The sequence below is a fragment of the Panulirus ornatus genome, chromosome 53 (assembly GCF_036320965.1).
Source record: "Panulirus ornatus isolate Po-2019 chromosome 53, ASM3632096v1, whole genome shotgun sequence".
Taxonomy (NCBI): Eukaryota; Metazoa; Arthropoda; class Malacostraca; order Decapoda; family Palinuridae; genus Panulirus; species Panulirus ornatus.
Genome location: NC_092276.1, coordinates 18,739,775 through 18,760,166, shown reverse-complemented (window position 1 = coordinate 18,760,166; position 20,392 = coordinate 18,739,775). Strand labels below are relative to the sequence as shown.

Here is a 20,392-nt window from a genome sequence, read left to right as displayed (position 1 = left end):
TCATGTCTCCTGCATACACAACTCACTCCTGCTACGAAGGTACATCAATCCACGACTCAGACCTGACACGTCCAATCATAACGAGGAAGACGACCCATCTATACACACACAGGATCAGTCCTGCACACGGAGAATCCTATCCTCCAACTATACACACACAGGATCAATCCTGCACACGGAGAATCCTATCCTCCAACTATACACACACAGGATCAATCCTGCACACGGGGAATTCTATCCTCCAACTATACACACACAGGATCAATCCTGCACACGGAGAATCCTATCCTCCAACTATACACACACAGGATCAATCCTGCACACGGAGAATCCTATCCTCCAACTATACACACACAGGATCAATCCTACACACGGGGAATTCTATCGTCTAACTAAGATGAAGATCTGCAGGCAGCCAACACCTCCTGACTCCCTCCCTCATTAAGACAGTAAACAGTGAAGCAAATCTTTATCTGCCTCCCTCATGGCCAGGAGGGCAGACTCCCTCATGCATTATTCAAGCACTCGCCCATTATCAAGCTAAGTGGCTGGGTAAAAAGACGAGGGGGAGCACAACACACCCGCGCGCTGGAGTAACTTCACCATGAGTGCCTGGCCTCATGCCTGGGCAGCCAGCCCCCACTGACACCTACATTACCAACGTCGGGAAAGAAGCAGACTGCCAACAACTGTATCGTCTCCTGCTGATCCTGTTATGTGTTCTTTAATGGATCGTGTTCTTGTTCTGCCAGCATGAACATGAAGAAAACCTTCCACTGACGTGTGTCATGCCATCGCTTTTGTTCTCATACTGTTACACAGAACAAATGGAAAGGTCATCCATATGCACATGAACTGTTCTTCTGGTACATAAAAATAATATATACGCCATTTCCCACGTTACTAAGGTGGCGTTAAGAACAGAGGACTGAGACTTAGAGGAAATATCCTCACTTGGCCCCCTTCTCTGTTCCTGATGAGGTCCTCACCTGCCACCACAACCCTGGGGACGTCCTCACCTGCCACCACAACCCTGGGGACGTCCTCACCTGCCACCACAACCCTGGGGACGTCCTCACCTGCCACCACAACCCTGGGGACGTCCTCACCTGCCACCACAACCCTGGGGACGTCCTCACCTGCCACCACAACCCTGGGGACGTCCTCACCAGCCACCACAACCCTGGGGACGTCCTCACCTGCCACCACAACGCTGGGGACGTCCTCATCTGCCACCACAACCCTGGGGACGTCCTCACCAGCCACCACAACCTTGGGGACGTCCTCACCAGCCACCACAACCCTGGGGACGTCCTCACCTGCCACCACAACCCTGGGGACGTCCTCACCAGCCACCACAACGCTGGGGACGTCCTCACCTGCCACCACAACCCTGGGGACGTCTTCACCTGCCACCACAACCCTGGGGACGTCCTCACCAGCCACCACAACGCTGGGGACGTCCTCACCAGCCACCACAACCCTGGGGACGTCCTCACCTGCCACCACAAGCTGGGGACGTCCTCACCTGCCACCACAACCCTGGGGACGTCTTCACCTGCCACCACAAGCTGGGGACGTCCTCACCAGCCACCACAACCCTGGGGACGTCCTCACCTGCCACCACAAGCTGGGGACGTCCTCACCAGCCACCACAACCCTGGGGACGTCCTCACCTGCCACCACAAGCTGGGGACGTCCTCACCTGCCACCACAACCCTGGGGACGTCTTCACCTGCCACCACAACCCTGGGGACGTCCTCACCAGCCACCACAACCCTGGGGACGTCTTCACCTGCCACCACAACCCTGGGGACGTCCTCACCTGCCACCACAACGCTGGGGACGTCCTCACCAGCCACCACAACCCTGGGGACGTCCTCACCTGCCACCACAAGCTGGGGACGTCCTCACCTGCCACCACAACCCTGGGGACGTCTTCACCTGCCACCACAACCCTGGGGACGTCCTCACCAGCCACCACAACCCTGGGGACGTCTTAACCTGCCACCACAACCCTGGGGACGTCCTCACCTGCCACCACAACGCTGGGGACGTCCTCACCAGCCACCACAACCCTGGGGACGTCCTCACCTGCCACCACAAGCTGGGGACGTCCTCACCTGCCACCACAACCCTGGGGACGTCCTCACCTGCCACCACAACGCTGGGGACGTCCTCACCTGCCACCACAACCCTGGGGACGTCCTCACCTGCCACCACAACCCTGGGGACGTCCTCACCAGCCACCACAACGCTGGGGACGTCCTCACCTGCCACCACAACCCTGGGGACGTCACCACAACCCTGGGGACGTCCTCACCAGCCACCACAACCCTGGGGACGTCCTCACCAGCCACCACAACCCTGGGGACGTCCTCACCTGCCACCACAACGCTGGGGACGTCCTCACCTGCCACCACAACCCTGGGGACGTCTTCACCTGCCACCACAACCCTGGGGACGTCCTCACCTGCCACCACAACCCTGGGGACGTCCTCACCTGCTACCACAACCCTGGGGACGTCCTCACCTGCCACCACAACCCTGGGGTCGTCCTCACCTGCCACCACAACCCTGGGGACGTCCTCACCTGCCACCACAACCCTGGGAACGTCCTCACCAGCCACCACAACCCTGGGGACGTCCTCACCTGCCACCACAACCCTGGGGACGTCCTCACCAGCCACCACAACCCTGGGGACGTCCTCACCTGCCACCACAACCCTGGGGACGTCCTCACCTGCCACCACAACCCTGGGGACGTCCTCACCTGCCACCACAACCCTGGGGACGTCCTCACCTGCCACCACAACCCTGGGGACGTCCTCACCTGCCACCACAACCCTGGGGACGTCCTCACCAGCCACCACAACCCTGGGAACGTCCTCACCAGCCACCACAACCCTGGGGACGTCCTCACCTGCCACCACAACCCTAGGGACGTCCTCACCAGCCACCACAACCCTGGGGACGTCCTCACCTTGGTCCGGGGATAATGAAGACTAGCCATGTGTCCCCAGCGTGTCGTGGGAGGCGAATGCAAGGATCGGGGAACGGGGACTGGAAATCCTCCCCTCCTGTGGTACTCTCAAAACACAACTGACTGAGGAAGGAGACAAGTGAGGATTTTTTCCCTACATATCAATGATCTGTTCTTGACTTTACCTTGCTCACGCGGGAAATGAGGAACATGGCTGAATAATAATAATAATAATAATAATAATAATAATAATAATAATAATAATAATAATAATATAATAATAATAATAACAATAATGATGATAATAATAATAATACCAAGGTATGTAGAGTGGTGGGGTACAGCAGGTATGTATACAAAACACCAAAACGATCTAAACATTTTCAAAGTTACATAATATGATACAAGGACGAAAAAATCTGAGAACATCCCGACCTCTTACAGTTAAGAGGTGATCGTTCTGAGACCTATCGTTCAGCATTGTCAAGATCATTCTTATGCTGTGTGTACATAAGTCGTGGTATGATACGTAACGATCAAAGGCGGGAGACACACACCGCCCCCCCCCCCCGCACCCACTTACCCCGACCCACTTGACTGAGGAGGAGGGGAGGCCAGTACGGTGGGGGGAGGTGGGTTGGCGTGGAGGAGGGGGCATGAAGGCAGCTGGATGGGAGGGGAGGGGGAGGGGGAAGGGAGTGGTGGGAGGCGTCAAATATCAAGGACAGTGACGTCCATCAGCCATTTACCATCACAATAATTAAGAACACTGAGTTACTAACTGGGTCACCAGAAGCTGGGGCAGGCTCTAAGGGGAGGGTTAGCATCCCCCAGGGCGGGTTGCGGGAAGGGACTGGGGACCCATCTACATCAACACGGTAACAATGAGAATCTCTCTGAGATTTATGTGAACTAATTATATTTTCTGGTGTTTATGAATTACTCTGTTAATATTCGGGAATTCCATATCCCTTCCTCTGGGCCCCCAAAGACCAAGGCCTCGACTATTTTGCCCCGACATCCCCGTCAGGTAGGTGGGCCTGCCTCCAGACGTACCACACATGCAGACATATCCTGGCTTGCATTGTGTGTGGTTAAATGTACTCGATGGTAGGGACTATATATCCATCACGTAAGGAGTCACTGCTTAAGAACTGGAGTGAAACAGGCTAGGGGTCGAACTACCGACTGGTGGCAATTAGACTGGAGTTCACAATACCCATTGGGGTCAAACTACCTACTGAGGAAAGACACAGCGAGGTCAGTGCCCGGGTAGGGGAACATATAGACGTCCAACACATGTCATGATTTAACATAGCATACCACAATAAGTTGATTACAGTGAGCACAGTTATACTTCATAAACAATGTCACTGTATTAAGTTCATCTAAACACCAATAAACAAGTGACAAAATTCCAAATACCTAAGTTAGCGTTCCCTACCCATTCTCTAAAATCCATTTTCTATGACAAAACAGCATTATTTTGGGGGAAACAACAAAAAAAAAACTTTTACTTAAAATTAGGAATGTAACCACGGTCACGGCTGCATCATGCATAAGACTGGCTACCGTGGAAAGGTAATAGGCATTAACGATGATATGTAACCACTGAGACAACAATGCAACTACTCACCCACCACACATTACTAACAAACCATGATATATGAATTTCATACTAATGAAGAATGCAATAATTTTCATAACTCAGAAGGTGGTCATCATATTTCAGCCTACGCCTGATATACTGTAGTTAGGATGCCAAAGAATTTTGAATGAATAACAATATAAAAAGTTCAGCAGCGAGAGAAAATTTACGTCATAGCAATATCCGGAAGTCGGAAGATATGTTATAACAAAAACGAATACACTAAATATGTGCAAATGTGAAACAAAACTAATTTCCTTTCAAAGTAAAAGGGAGCTGCACATCACAATTATGACCAAAAATTCAATATCAATATTCTTATGTAAGACAATTTTCATAAAAAAAAAAAAAACCATGTAACTTCCTTATGTGTACTTAACATATTTGAAAAAAAAAATCAACTCCACAGTAATATACACAGGAACTTCTTAAAACAATTTGTTACATTTCAAATTAGTCATAAGCCTTACATGAAATTTAGTCATTAGAATATCAAGATTGTTTTGTAATCTTATGCTACACTTGAGGTATCCAACCAAACTTTCTTTCATACTTGCTTGCTGTTACCTTTGTTAACAAGTTAACCCCAGCAACAAAGAAGTGGCCTAAATGCTCACATCAATCCTCTAGATGTTGTGTGCACTGCACCAAAACCACAGCCCCCATGCCCAACCATGTCCCACAGGCCTTTCCATAATTGCCCCAGCATTCCTCGGTTTAGTCCACTGACAGCAAGTTGCCCCTTGTATACTACATCACTCCAAGTCACCCTATCATGTACATATTCAGCCCCCAGTACTCAAAGCCTTATTCACTTTATCCTTCCATCTCTAATTTGGTCTTCCTGTTCTTCCCACCACTTCTGACACATATCCTTTTTGTCAACCTTTCCTCACTCATTATCTCCATGTGCTTACCATCTCAGCATACACTCTTCAGCTCCCTCAACCACTCTTCTTATCACTACACCTCTCACTTCTGATATTTTTCACGTGATCAACCCCTCTCACATTACATAATGTCCTTAAACATTTCATTCCCATTTATCCTCTTCCATACATTCTCATCTATACCTGATACGTTGCATCCACACAACACAGTTGGGACCACTATACATTCTAATGTGCCTGTCTTTACCCTCCCAAAGAGTGACCTCTTATCTACACATTCTTCAATGCTCTCAGGATGTTCATCTCCTCACCTATCCAATGATTCATTTCAGCTCCCATGGATGCATTCAATGCAATGTTCACTCCTTGGTATCTAAAACACTTTGCTTCCTCCATGTTTTCTCCATTCAAACTTACACCTTAATAAACCTCTCTCTCTCCAAAGGTAATAACCTTCCTTTTATGCACATTTACTCTTAACTCTCTCTCTTTCCACACACCCTCCTACACTCAAACACTAATTACAGCAGTTTCTCACTTGAATCTGCCAACAGCATCATGCCATCAGCAAATAATATCTGACTCCCCTCCCAAGCACCCCCATCCCTGCCAAACTGAAAAACCCTTGCATTCACTTCCTCACCACCTAATCCCTACACAGACGAAACAGCTATGGTGCCACCACACACCCTTGCTGCAGACCCATCTTCATCTGGCATAACTCATCCTCCTCTCTACTTACTCACACACATGCCTTACTATCTTCATAAATACCTATTACTTCTAACAACTTTCTTCCCACATCACATACTCATAACACCTTCTACAAAACATCTCTATCAACCTTATCATATGCTTTTTCCTGATCCATGAATACACAAATCCTTCTGTTTCTCTAGCTACTTCTAACATACATTCTTCAAAGCAAACACCTGATCCACATATCCTATACCATTCCTTATTACAAAGTTCCCCCTTAGCTGATGCTCTGTGCATGCCACTATCCTCTCACATCACCACTCTCAGACAAGTTATCAGGTACACTCAACACTAAAAAGAAAAGAAATTTAGTTACACTCATAACAAATATGGTTTTACAAGTAAAGACGTAATGATTATTGAACAAGTTGAATACAACAGATGGATTTTGAGAAAATGGTGTATTTGAAGTCCCAAAAACATTATATATGTATCAATGGTGTGCAAGTTGAACTAAATGGTAGTAATAACTAAAAAGAGCAAATGAAGAACACTGATGCTTATACAAGATTTGTATGTTAGATAAGACGGCATGGCAACTAAATACTCTAAAAATGCCACTCATTAAACATATATGTGTATATACATACTGTATCTCTCCTGACAACGTGATTATACACAAAAGCACAATCTTGTTTCATTTTCCTCATGTCTGCTGATGATACAGCGCTGGTGGCTGATTCGGGTGAGAAACTGCAGAAGTTGGTGACTGAGTTTAGTAAAGTGTGTGAAAGAAGAAAGCTGAGAGTAAATGTGAATAAGAGCAAGGTTTTTAGGTTCAGTAGGGTTGAGGGACAAGTCAATTGGGAGATAAGTTTGAATGGAGAAAAACTGGAGGAAGTAAAGTGTTTTAGATATCCAGGAGTGGATTTGGCAGCAGATGGAACCATGGAAGCAGAGGTGAGTCACAGAGTGGGGGAAGGGGTGAAGGTTCTGGGAGCATTGAAGAATGTGTGGAAGACCAGAACATTATCTCGGAGAGCAAAAATGGGTATGCTTGAAGCGATAGTGGTTCCAACAATGTTATATGGTTGTGAGGCATGGGATATAGTAGGGTTGAGCGGAGGAGGGTGGATGTGTTGGAAATGAGATGTTTGAGGACAACATGTGGTGCGAGGTGGTTTGATCAAGTAAGTAATGAAAGGGTAAGAGAGATGTGTGGTAATAAAAAGAGTGTGATTGAGAGAGCAGAAGAGGATGTATTGAAATGGTTTGGTCACATGGAGAGAATGAGTGAGGAAAGATTGACAAAGAGGATATATGTGTCAGATGTGGAGGGAACGAGAAGTGGGAGACCAAATTGGAGGTGGAAGGATGGAGTGAAAAAGATTTTGAGTGATAGAGGCCTGAACATACAGGAAGGTGAAAGGCGTGCAAGGAATAGTGAATTGGAATGATATGGTATATCGGGGTCAACGTGCTGTCAATGGATCGAACCAGGGCATGTGAAGTGTCTGGGGCAAACCATGGAAAATTTTATGGGGCCTGGATGTGGAAAGGGAGCTGTGGTTTCGGTGCATTACACATGACAGCTAGAGACTGAGTGTGAACGAATGTGGCCTTTGTTGTCTTTTCCTAGCGCTACCTCGTGCGCTCGCGGGGGAGGGGGGTGATATTTCATGTGTGGCAGGGTGGCGGCGGGAATGGATGATGGCAGCAAGTATGAATATGAACATGTGTATATCTCTATATGTCTGTGTATGTTTATGTATGTATACATTGAAATGTATACATATGTATATGTGTGTGTGTGGGCGTTTATGTATATACATGTGTATGTGGAGGGTTGGGCCATACTTTCATCTGTTTCCTTGCACTATCTCGCTAATGCGGGAGACGACAATTAAGTATAATAAAAGTATGCAGTCTGTTGTGGATGAGAGGGCTTTGGAAGTGAGTCACTTGTTGTTCGTTGATGATACAGCGCTGGTGGCTGATTTGGGTGAGAATCTGCAGAAGCTAGTGACTGAGTTTGGTACAGTGTGTGAAAGAAGAAAGCTGAGACTAGATGTGAATAACAGCAAGGTTATTAGGTTCAGTAGAGTTGAGGGACAAGTCAATTGGGAGGTAAGTTTGAATGGAAGAAAAACTGGAAGTGAAGTGTTTTAAATATCTGGGAGTGGATTTAGCAGGGGATGGAACCATGGAAGTGGAAGTGAGTCACAGGGTGGGGAGGGGGTGAAAGCTCTCTGGGAGCATTGATGAATGTGTGGAAGAACAGAACATTATCTCAGAGAGCAAAAACGGGTATGTTTGAAGGAATAGTGGTTCCAACAATGTTATATGATTACAAGGCATGGGCAATAGATAGGGTTGAGCGGAGGAGTGTGGATGTGTTGGAAATGAGATGTTTGAGGACCATATGTGGTGTGAGGTGGCTTGACCAAGTAAAGAAAAGGTAAGAGAGATGTGTGGTAATAAAAAGAGTTTGGTTGAGAAAGCAGAAGAGGGTGTATTGAAATGGTTAGGGCATATGGAGAGAATGAGTGAGGAAAGCTTAACAAAGAGGATATATGTGTCAGAGGTGGAGAGAATGAGAAGTGGGAGACCAAATTGGAGGTAGAAGGATGGAGTGAAAAATATTTTGAGCGATCGGGGCCTGAACATGCAGGATGGCGAAAGGCGTGCAAGAAATAGAGTGAAATGGAACACAGTGGTATATTTATTTATCTATTACACTTTGCCGCTGTCTCCTGCATTAGCGAGGTAGCACAAGGAAACAGATGAAAGAATGAGACAACCCACCCAGATACGCATGTATATAAATAAATGCCCACACACACACATATACATACCTATACATTTTGCCGTATACATACATATACATACACAGACATACATATATACACATGTACATATTCATACTTGCTCCCTTCATCCATTCCTGTCGCCACCCCACCACACATGAAACAGCGCCCCCCTCCCCCCATGCAAGTGCGAGGTAGCACTAGGAAAAGACAAAAAAAAAAGGCCACATTTGTTTAAACTCAGCCTCTAGCTGTCATGTGTAATGCACCGAAACCACAGCTCCCTTTCCACATCCAGGCCCCACAAAACTTTCCATGGTTTACCCTGGACACTTCACATACCCTGGTTCAGGTTCAATTCATTGACAGCATGTCAACTCCGGTATACCATATTGTTCAAATTCACTCTATTTCTTGCATGCCTTTCACCATCCTGTATGTTCAGGCCCCAATTGCTCAAAATCTTTTTCGCTACATCCTTCCAGCTCCAATTTGGTTTCCCACCTCTCATTCATTCCACCTCTGACACATATATCCTCTTTGTCAATCTTGCCTCACTAATTTTCTCCATGTGACAATATACATACACACACATATATACTCTAGCCTAAGCTAAGTACCCAATCTACTGACGAACCCAAAGGGAAGGATAAACCAATGGGTGGGCTTGGAACCAACTGCCATATCCAGGTTTTGAACCCCTGTAGGCCCATGTATGCATCGTGTCACAAGGAGTTTGCGTAGAGATTGTACACATAACCGGCTTACATTTCAGAGCCGACACATAGGATTCATTAGGTTTAGGAGTCTCATGAGACTCCTTTTTGAATGATGACAACCATTACAACAAATTGGGTTCATCATCAAAAAAAATCTGAATTCAAACTTAATACTGACAACTACAGATTTATATATGTTTCTTAACAATATTAAACCATCCTTAGTAAACAAACTTCCATTTGAATGTATGATGAGCACAATCAAGATACTCTACACAAAAAATCACTCAATTTATCAATTTGTGACAAACATATCAATTATCAAAGGTCATACTAATACTGCATTGAACATGTTCTTGAGGAAGCTAAATCAAACAACTAACATGGTATAAATAGTCATATAGGTTGTATGATTGTCATGTTAAGCAAGGGAATAGTGATACTAATACTTTCTGATATTGTAAATGAGGAAGACAAGATCTAAATGAAAGCCATTATGTAAAATGAAAGTGAAAATTAGTCATTTCTAAGGGTGTCTAAGCTTGAAAAAAAGTTTATCCAGCTATGATTACTTATATGACTAACTCCACAACATCCATTGCAAAAACACAGAATGTATATAAGCATGGAAGACTACACTGCTAGCAGTGAGTGTAAGGCATGCACTAGTTCATGGTGCTGGGTACTTACTAGCGAGTGTGTTAACGTACCTTCATGAACATCTGCAATAGAAAAATAACCAATAAAGCAAGACAAAAATCAAGCAATCTAAATCTAGCAGGAGGGGGGGGGGGTGATTAGAAGGCCACACTTTGCTATGTAAGTGGGTTAGTGAAAGCAAAAAGTACTATAATCCTAAATAAAATTCCACTACCTGTGAAGGCTTGTACAAATGGGCCACTAAAGGTCAAAATATTAGTAAAATCATATGCTTGTGCATCAATACATACACCTTTAGATGAAGACTTTACTACCTCATGTTGATAAGACACTAGTCCCTTTTTTTCACTTTTGCTGTGAGGAGTGGCACTATTTCCATCTGAAGAATCCTAGTTGGAAATATTACAGAATACAAGATAGGTATAATATACTAAACGGAAGATATTCACACACACACCACTTCTAACTCCTGCAGTTTTTGAAAAACAATGAAAAACTACTGCTGTATTTCTGCTGGACCATCAGTAATACACACTGTACTTCAGCTACAGTTTGAAGTTCAATAGCTTTACAAGTGCTACGAAGACCCCTAAACAGTGATGGACCCCATGATAAACAATATTACAGATCTAAATATCTATGTAATGAATACATATGCTGATGATCTCCAAATACCTATTTAAAATCATACTCCTATAGGTTCATCTCTATCAGAGATGACTTTCATAAATCAAACTTCAATGGAAAGCAAACCCATACTTAAGATATATATTCAACATGAATGCCATCTGCCCTTGTATAATTTTGTGAAAATAGAAAAATTCTGCAAAATACTCTGTTGAATGCACACTTAAAATGACAAAAAAATTGTTGGAATAAGCTGACTAGAGAAGGAACAGCTTAAGTGAAAGGTAGAATTTCAAATGGCCAGCTTCCTGAGTGCTGCAGGTTCCATTTCCTGTCATTTCTACTCCCAACACTCTACTTCCTCTGTTCTCTCAACTCAGACTCATATTCCTAATAACCTGTCTCTTTTCATGGGTAAACCTAATAGCCTCATCTTTCTTCACATTCACTTTCAACTCTGTTTTCACACACTCTCTCAAACTCAGACACCAGCATCTGCAGTTTCTAACTTGAATCTGCCACTGTCACAAAGTCATCAGCATACAACTGATTCTCAGGCCCCCTCATCCCCTAACAGAATGTGTACCTGCTCATCTCTCCAAGACTCTTGCATTAACCTCCCTTACCACCCAACCCATAAACAAATGTAACAGCTATAGTGACATCATACATCCTTGCTGTAGACTTACCTGAAACTACTCCCCCTTCTCTCCTCTTACTCACACACTACACACACCTTACTCTTCTGGTGAAAATTCTTCCCTGCTTTTAGCAGTTTTCCTCATACACCATATATTTATGAATACCTTCCACAGAGCATCTTAACCCTATCATACACTTCATCCAGATCCATAAATGGCACATATAAGTCCTGTATTTCTCAAACAAATTCTTCAAAGCAAACACCCCATCCACACATCCTCTACCACTCTTAAGGTCATACTGTTCCTACGTAGTCTGAAGCTCTGTGCATGCCACTATGCTCTCAATAACCACTCTTCCATACAACTTACCAGGCACCCTCAACAAACTTATACCTCTACAACTGAAACATGCACTTTTGTCTCTCTTTTCTTTCAACAGTGGCACTATACAGGCATTCTGCCAATCTTAACAAATGAAATCCCAGGCACTTCCTTTACTCAGAAATTCAACTGCAATCCCATCCACTCGAGCCTCCATACCACACTTTACCTTATGCAAAGCTTTCACCATCACCTCTCCTTTCAGCAATCCACTTGCCTAGACTCTCACTTTACATAGCTCCTTGACCCAAACAATCCAAATCTGCTATCCTATCGTCAAACATATTCAACAGTTCTTTAAAGCACTCTGCCTGCTACTACTTCCCCATCTGCCCCCTTCAATGATGGTTCCAGTTGTTCATCTATTTTGCTTACAGTATTAGCCTCCTTCCAAAACATTTCCTTACTGTCCTTGAAATTTGCTAATACTCACTCATTCCAACCTTCAATTGCCCTCTTATTCTTTCTGCCACAGAAGTCTTTTCTTTGGGTTTCCTTTTGCAATCAGAATTCCGACACATACACCAGGCAAAACCACAGCAAAAAAGTGTGATGTGTGTGTGTGTGTGTGTGTGTGTGTGTGTGTGTGTGTGTGTGTGCGTGTGCGCGCATCTTTGAGAGAAAAGTACAGTACAGATGTTACATTTTGCGAATGGGGGATCATATATGTACAAACAGTGTTTGCAATGTTGAAGAAAATAATACAAATAAATCTGAAAGATACGTTGGATGTATAGGCCTTTAACCATTAAACAGCAGCAACTGTATTCTCCCCTTAATGTGATAGATTATCATTAATAACTGACCTGGTCCACTGGTGAGTGAGACGTGTAGTTGAGGTGGATGAAACATCTAAAAGCTCCCTAATAAAAAAGGAAGATATGGATATGGTTTTTTGTTTCTACTGAAGTTTTTTCATATTGTATTCTTACTATATACAGAGGCACAGCACTGCTGGTAAGTAATGCGAATAAATCTAAATATATTACACCTTTAACACTGAAAATCAGTGAGAAGGACAGCTGGCTTGCAATGGAAGAGAAAATACTGCAGATTTTTTTCTCTTAAATTTAGTTTTCAGTGATCTTATTTCACACTAAGGCACTGTGTTGGTAATTAACAACAAGAATATATTTAGAAATACTGCACCTTTCACACTATGTGTGAGAGTAGCAAGTAGCTAGCATGTATGGGAAGGATACTGAAGGCTTTTTTTTCTTTAATCTATCTCTTTATCAATCATTTGTTTCCAAGGTCATTCAGCTCCCAGGAGTGCACAAAGAAAAAATTACATGCACAAATCATGTAATTCTTCCAAAATAGCAAAGGTAGTGGGGACATCTCCCATGCAGGCCTGACTCCTTATGTAATCCTACTAAAATCATCCAAAAAGTCACTTCATTCTTCACATTTCTCATGTCATTCTTCTTCATTTTCTTCATCAACTGATACTAATCATAAGTGTTCCTCCTCATATCTTCAGTCATCCAACAATCAACATATTTTCAAAGGGGTCACCATGTAAGCATGACCTGCAAGCTGATGGCCTTGCACATACATCAGTGGCTATGAGGGTAATGAAGCAAGCAGAGTTTTTACCAGAAGCTCTCTAATGATGAAATAGACCTCTACAAGCTACTAACAAGTCAGCTTTTTATTCAAACAGAAGAGGTAAAGTTAAATTGACATATGATGATGAGAGACTTCCTTTACAGGACTGTCAAGTGATAATGGAAGCACTTAAGGGTTGATATTTGATAAAAAATTTCAGAAAATATGGTTGAATCCAGTGGTAGGTATATGAATAACCGACTTATACAAATCATTAATCAAGCTGAACGAACCTGCAATTACAGACAATTATCAAATAAATACTTAAGACGAGTCTCTGCTAACTGATGTAAGGGATATTGGAAAATGCTATAAAAGTACTGTGTACCGCAGAAAACAGGTAAAACTTTGATTAACAAATAAAATGTACACATCTGATATTAAAAAAATTCAAAACATTTAGACAGTAAATAATATAAACAAACTGGAAATCAGCACAGTAATATGAACTTAAGTATCCTAAACTTTATAAGTCTAAAAAATTACTTACATTAGGTTTAAACTCCTGCAGTTGGTTAAATCAAATGATGAATAAGAATCCAGTTCCTCCATAATCATACCACTGGTCATAGACAAAACATATAGGTGCCTAGTTCAAAATGGCACAAACTTTATAAACTTTGTTATACTAGTCAGTGTGTTCAATATCCTCTATGTGATATACAACATCAAAGAGGCTATCATATATATTGACGGTGACATCAGAAAGTTATCTTTAGCTGACTTTGGAGGTCTTCTACCTCCCACAGCTTGGACTGAGTACAAGCTGCTTAGTAAGCTCACTGGTTGATCAAGTCGCCGAAGGTCAAGGCCTGCTAGCCCATGCAACCATTACAGCCAGGACGGTCAAATGCAGTTTCTATTTAAAGTACCTTCTTAAATTTCTTCTTTATATTAAACAGCCTGAGGCCCTGGATATTCAATAAGTTTACTGCACCTTTTGATTTCAATGGAAACATTAGCAGCGCATTCCATGCTTGTCGTACCAATACAGTAATCATAATCTATAAACTGCAACATATATAGTTCATGAAATATGTGCCACTTTAGCAACCTACATCAAATAATCTTTACAATATCAGTAATGATAAATAGAGTAGAACGTGTACCAAACCTAGAAAACACACTTCCACCTTTTGAAATGTGACAGGTAGACGTATGCCTTACCTAATTCCATTCATTACTGCATTCAAAATAAAACAATATACAAATGGTGGAATAAGTAAAAATGGCGATCCTTTGACTTCACTGAGTGTACATCATAGACAATGTAACTATAATAAGTCGACGAATATGACCCATTATTCTGAAGACTATTCTACTTAGGTGTCTACCAAGCAAGACCAAGGCGACGTGTGAAAACCTCAAAGTACCCAGACATGTTTAACCCAGACCATCTTTGTCACTATTGAAAAAAAAAAAGAGGAAATCTTGCCTAACAAAGATAATTTGGGTGAGGTTCTAATAGGTTCTGTTGATATGTTGAAGTGCTCTGGTGTCAAAATCCAGACCAGCCGCGGAAATCACAAGCCGCTGTCAAATTACACAGCGGCCATGTCAAGTGTGTCCCCCAGAGGATCCACAGCTGCAGCGTTAATAGTTTCAGCCTACATGTAATCCTTCATAAAAATAACAACAAGATATAAGAGTGGAACATGGGATAGTGGTGAGCAGGAGAGCCACTGGGGCAGTCCTGGCATGTAACCCTGGGCAGGAGGTGACCCCGGCTGCTGCCTCTCTGGGATTTAAATGACTACAATACATCAGCTGACTATGTTCATGGTCATATTTACCTCTGCTGTGTTTGTCATCCTAATTCCTGCGAAGGACCACTGGCCGGATCCACAGGTGCTCAATATTCACACCAAGATAATTAAAGCTACAAAACACAAAACACGAGAGTAATAAACGGAACTGTCGTCTGTTTGTTTTGATTGCATTGTATACACAACTTAGTATTCAAAAACTTGTTTGTCGTAACCAAAAAGTAAACATTACATATTGTGATTCCATTTTTTTTATCTCTGTAAATAATCAGGATATGGATTATCTTATTTTAATTAATTATATGATAGATATGCAGATTGCGATTCAGATAATTCCCTTGTTCATCCGTAAATATAGAAGATTGGCAGCCTTTAACAAGATGTATTACTTTTGTTCATATATCTAAGATATTCATAATCTATACGGTAAATATCTTTATAATATACTTTTCATTTTTTCCATTATTAATTTTCCTCAATCGCATTATTTACTTTTAATCTCCCTATTGTATACCCGATATATATTTTGCATTTTCGATAAAATTCAAATTGATTTTAGTTGTAACGATATAGTATGCCTTTATTTACATATTAAGTGAAAAATATTGAGATTATATATATAATTTCATTATCAAGAATAATATCCTTTTCTCTTTCTCACCTTAATATAACACTGAATGAGGTACTATGTTATTTAAGATTTTCTCGTAACAAGTATTCTTACACTTACTGTTTTCAAATCTTTATATCAGAATATGTTGATGTCAAGAGGACTAAGGAAGGTAGTAAATGGTTTAGTGGTAGTTTTTGCCAAACAAGGTAACAGAAGTGTGGGTGTTCGTCCATTGTCCGTATGTGGGGTTGGACAAGCTGAGGCCGAGACCAGGGAGTCTGCCAGAGATGATCACTATGACATTATTGTTTCGGGAGGAGGCATGGTTGGATTTGCCATGGCATGTTGTCTGGGTAAGTGAATACTCGTGTAACCCAATGTAGAACGTAACTTAAGGCTTAATTTAGAAACCAGAAATTAGAATTTTCGGAGATCTTATGTAGGACCTAATGTGGTAATTTACCCGAAGACAGTTGATCATGCATCATCTTCGGGATCTTCGTTGGCCCTTTATTTATATGTTGTTTTGATCTGAGATAAGGAATTAAAATATGAGGTATATTTACATACCTGAGTTATACTTATGGCTTGACGTCGTTTGAAGCAGAGGGCGAAGGGGTAGGGAGCTGGAAGTTCTCTGGCGGCTTGTATAAGCCCCTTCTTTATGTTCTAGATACTAGTTGATGTGAACTTTGAAGGCATTTATATCAACAGTTATTAGTCCTGAATGGCGAAGTTCATTCCAATGGCCAGTAACTCTTTGAAGAATAAAAAATACGTAATGACATCCGACCGTGTATGATGTTTGAACTGTCCTCTGCCAATGGCCTGTTAAGGGTGAAGCACTAAAGGGTAAAAAGCAGCACTAGAGTTCTTTAGTCATGGAGACTTTGTTGCTGTGGCCACCCCTTTGAAGGAGTTCCAGTTGGAATAGATGTCAGAGATATAGAACAGAATAGAATGTGTATATCATTAGCATTTTGTTTGTCTAGCAGTGTTTCAACAATTTTATCATAATGATCAGAGAACTGAGAGACATTTTCTTCCCAACATAAGACCATGATATCCTGGATTATAAAGATTATTTGATTTCCTGGAGGCAGTCATTTTATGAAAGAGGAATGATAATTATTTTGGTAACCCAGTGATCCCCACTTAGCAACAGAGATTGGTTCCTGAAAAACTCATGCAGTGTGATATCTCATTAAACAAACAGTTGAAACCCATTGTACTGGTATAAGGAGGATTAAATTTCTAACCACTGATCTGCCAGATGTAACTCTTAAGTTTGGAATATACATTTAACAAGTTAATCTTTGACAAACTTACTACATAACCTATCTTTTAATTTAACTAATATTTAATGAAAATAGAAAATGTAAGTATTTAGGTTATTGCTAAGGAACAGACTTATATTTCTGGACAACGTGTCATTGTGTGAAGTCTTAAAAAAGCAAGTGAAACCCATTATTTCAAGGGGAGGGTCAAGTTCCAGAGTTCAGATCTTCCAGGTCTAGCTAATTCTCTTAAGTGTGAAATATACATGCAACAGGTCAGCCTGAGAACACCCTACCACACACTCCTATCTTTTGATTTATACAGTATTTGATGAAAACTTACCAGAAAATGTGGTGATGAAGGCATGAGTTGGTGGTGATGGAGTGAGATCAGGTAGAATGAGGTTGGTGGATGGTAGTGGTAGGGTACTTGGATTGTGTCACCCACTGATTTACTCAATTCAGCATTTTCATTTACTTTTCTTTTTGTAGCACTGTAGTTAATCTGTAATGTTTGAATTATTTACCCACTTTCTTTTCTTATTTACAGGTCAGAGCAAAAGATTAAGTAATCAAAGAATTCTGCTCCTGGAAGGAGCTCCCAGTAAACCATGGAGCTTACCAGAAGATTTCAGTAATCGTGTGTGTGCACTGAATGCTCACACTCAGAAGTTGTTTCAGAAGTTGGGGGTTTGGGAGCATATAACTCAGATGAGAACTCAGCCTGTTAAGAGGATGCAGGTGGGTAACTGGAATAGTTGATACTATGTCAGTTGAACAGAAAATACAAACTTCAGAAACTTGGAAGTGGGTAGGAATTTTATCACCTTTTCTCTCATAATTTGCTGTAAAGTACTGTATTTACTTACCATAAAAGTCCAGCAAATTGACCAAGAAAACTTGCTGTCCCTGACTTCTTGCCGACCCAAGTTCCACAGAATTAATTTTCTCAAAAGATGGTCGTATACACTTGGTCCAACCCATGTAAATAGGAACATAATTCTAGACAATGGACAGTCTTCTTATAATGTAATTTCAGGTGAAAGCTGTATAATTTCTTTGATATTTTGATATGGAAATAGTAATCATGCTATGTGTGTAAGATAGACATTGATATTTACACTTGTTCCACTCCAGCACGTTATACAGGTACACCACCAATTTTCTGGCACTCTTAGTTCCATTTTGCCAGACCAACCGTGGTCACATAATGATAATTCATCAACACACCTCTAACCCACGAATTATACATCACCCATGTGTCAAAAAAATACCATGGACTGCTAGAAATTTAAATCAGACAAATATTGAATGTTTGAGCACTCTAAGATGGTAAGTCTATCCTTAGATTGTTTGAATCCCATGGGGTCTTCTTTGTCTTCTGTCATTAGTGTTATCCTAGTTGTGCATCGCCAGAATAATGCAGTTTCATCTGCATTATACACATACTCAGGACTGAGGTGCTCGTCAGCTATGAGTTTCCCAGATTCATCCACGTACTCAGCAGCTCCTTCGTGGTTTGCAGACTGCTTTTCTCCATACATTTTATTCATGGAAATTCCATGATGCTTCTTGAATCTTTGAAGCTGTCCTTCACTATAGTCATGCTCATGTTGTAATTTAAGATCTTTGTGTAACAACTTATCCTGGTCCATTATCATGCTACCTGACAAGTCCACTCCAATGCCTTCAAAACCATTCCATCATCACTCGATCGTACTCAGTACTCTTACCATCTTTCATAGTTTTTTAATTATCATTTGCTTCTTGGAATAGCTGTCTGCATAGAATTTCAATATTTTCTCCCTTCGCTTTATATTATAAACAGTTGATGAACTAATACTGTAGATGTCACACAGCTTATGCATTGAAACACCACGGTCCATTTTTTTCAACAGCTCTACTTTATCTTGGATTGATATGGACTGGTGTTTATGTTTGACACCATGATTGGCAATCTCATATGTCTTAGAAGCCATGGCTAGGGTTAAATTGAAGCAAAATAAGCTAAGAATCTCAGAATTGCGGTATCACCACCAATAAGTGCAGTGTAATGAATGTAAGTAAGCACGCCCTACACACAACACCATCTGTGGCCACCCAGTAAACTAGTCTGGTGGCCAAAGTAATTTCAAGTTCCCTCTCGTAATTTTGTCCGGACTAAAGGAGGTGCTGAACCATCACTTGCAGGAAAATTGGTGGTGTACCTGTATGTCATCATTGAATTCAAAGTTTTGTGAAACATTGTCTTCAGATATTTCAACTCATATATTCAACTGTCATCATATCTCTAGGTTTTAGTGCACAAAGACCCTTCAGCAGTGATAGAAACATTAATCCAGGAATTTTACCATTTGATATACCTGTCACATTATCAGCACAATTACTGTTTCAGTGTGAAAAAATTTTAAATGTGAAGATGTGACATGTGCCAGTAAAGTCGAAAAGAAATATAAAGAATGGGAATATTTATATTGATATATTTATTATACTTAATTGCCGTCTCCTGTGTCACTGAGGTAGCACAAGGAAACATGAGAAATGGCCCATCCCACCCACTTACACATGTATATACATAAACGTTCATACACACACATATACATATATATCTGATATGTAGTGATAGGTAATAGATGGTCAAGCAGCCATCAATCAGGAAGGTATATTACCTGTACTACCCACCTGGGTATCAGGAGAGTTAGTGACAGCTTTTTAGTGAGCCAGCACTTCAGTGGTTGTCAAGTTGCACTCCTCTGACCCAGGTAGCTGTCTTTCTTTATGCTTCTTCCACATGTGGACTACTAGCATTCTGTCCACAAACATACAAATGTTCCGTGTCATACATAACACTTGAAAACATTTAATTCACCCAGCTCATTCTTCATAACTTTAGATTTTCCTGCAGTGAGCATTATGCTCCAGCCTTGCCTTTTGGCAAAGTGGTAGGAACAATAGATAGCAGTAGTAGGTACGGACATTTAGGCAGGAGGAAGTGGATAGAAACATTAGGCAGGAGCATTAAGTAGTAGTATTCAGTAGGAACACTAGTAAGGAATCTCTGCACATG

The 20,392-nt window shown here is 41.9% G+C and overlaps 2 protein-coding genes across 5 annotated transcripts in view; one reads left to right on the top strand and one right to left on the bottom strand.

Moving 5' to 3' along the window:
• Positions 1 to 15,621, bottom strand: part of LOC139765289 (ubiquitin-conjugating enzyme E2 W) — a 166,089-nt gene extending 150,468 nt beyond the window's left edge. The window contains exon 1 of one of the 4 annotated variants that reach the window (XM_071692662.1): positions 15,463 to 15,621. In XM_071692662.1, the coding sequence (XP_071548763.1) occupies positions 15,463 to 15,480 (18 nt within the window). In that variant the 5' untranslated portion in view covers positions 15,481 to 15,621. The remainder of the gene's footprint in view (positions 1 to 15,462) is intronic. The other 3 variants (XM_071692663.1, XM_071692666.1, XM_071692667.1) reach the window with 3 other exon arrangements.
• Positions 15,622 to 16,113: 492 nt separating this feature from the next.
• The window catches only part of Coq6 (ubiquinone biosynthesis protein COQ6, mitochondrial), a 29,804-nt gene continuing 25,525 nt past the window's right edge, over positions 16,114 to 20,392 (top strand). The window contains exons 1-2 of the mRNA XM_071692661.1: positions 16,114 to 16,401; positions 17,876 to 18,066. Coding sequence (XP_071548762.1) covers positions 16,191 to 16,401; positions 17,876 to 18,066 — 402 coding nt within the window. The 5' untranslated portion in view covers positions 16,114 to 16,190. The remainder of the gene's footprint in view (positions 16,402 to 17,875; positions 18,067 to 20,392) is intronic.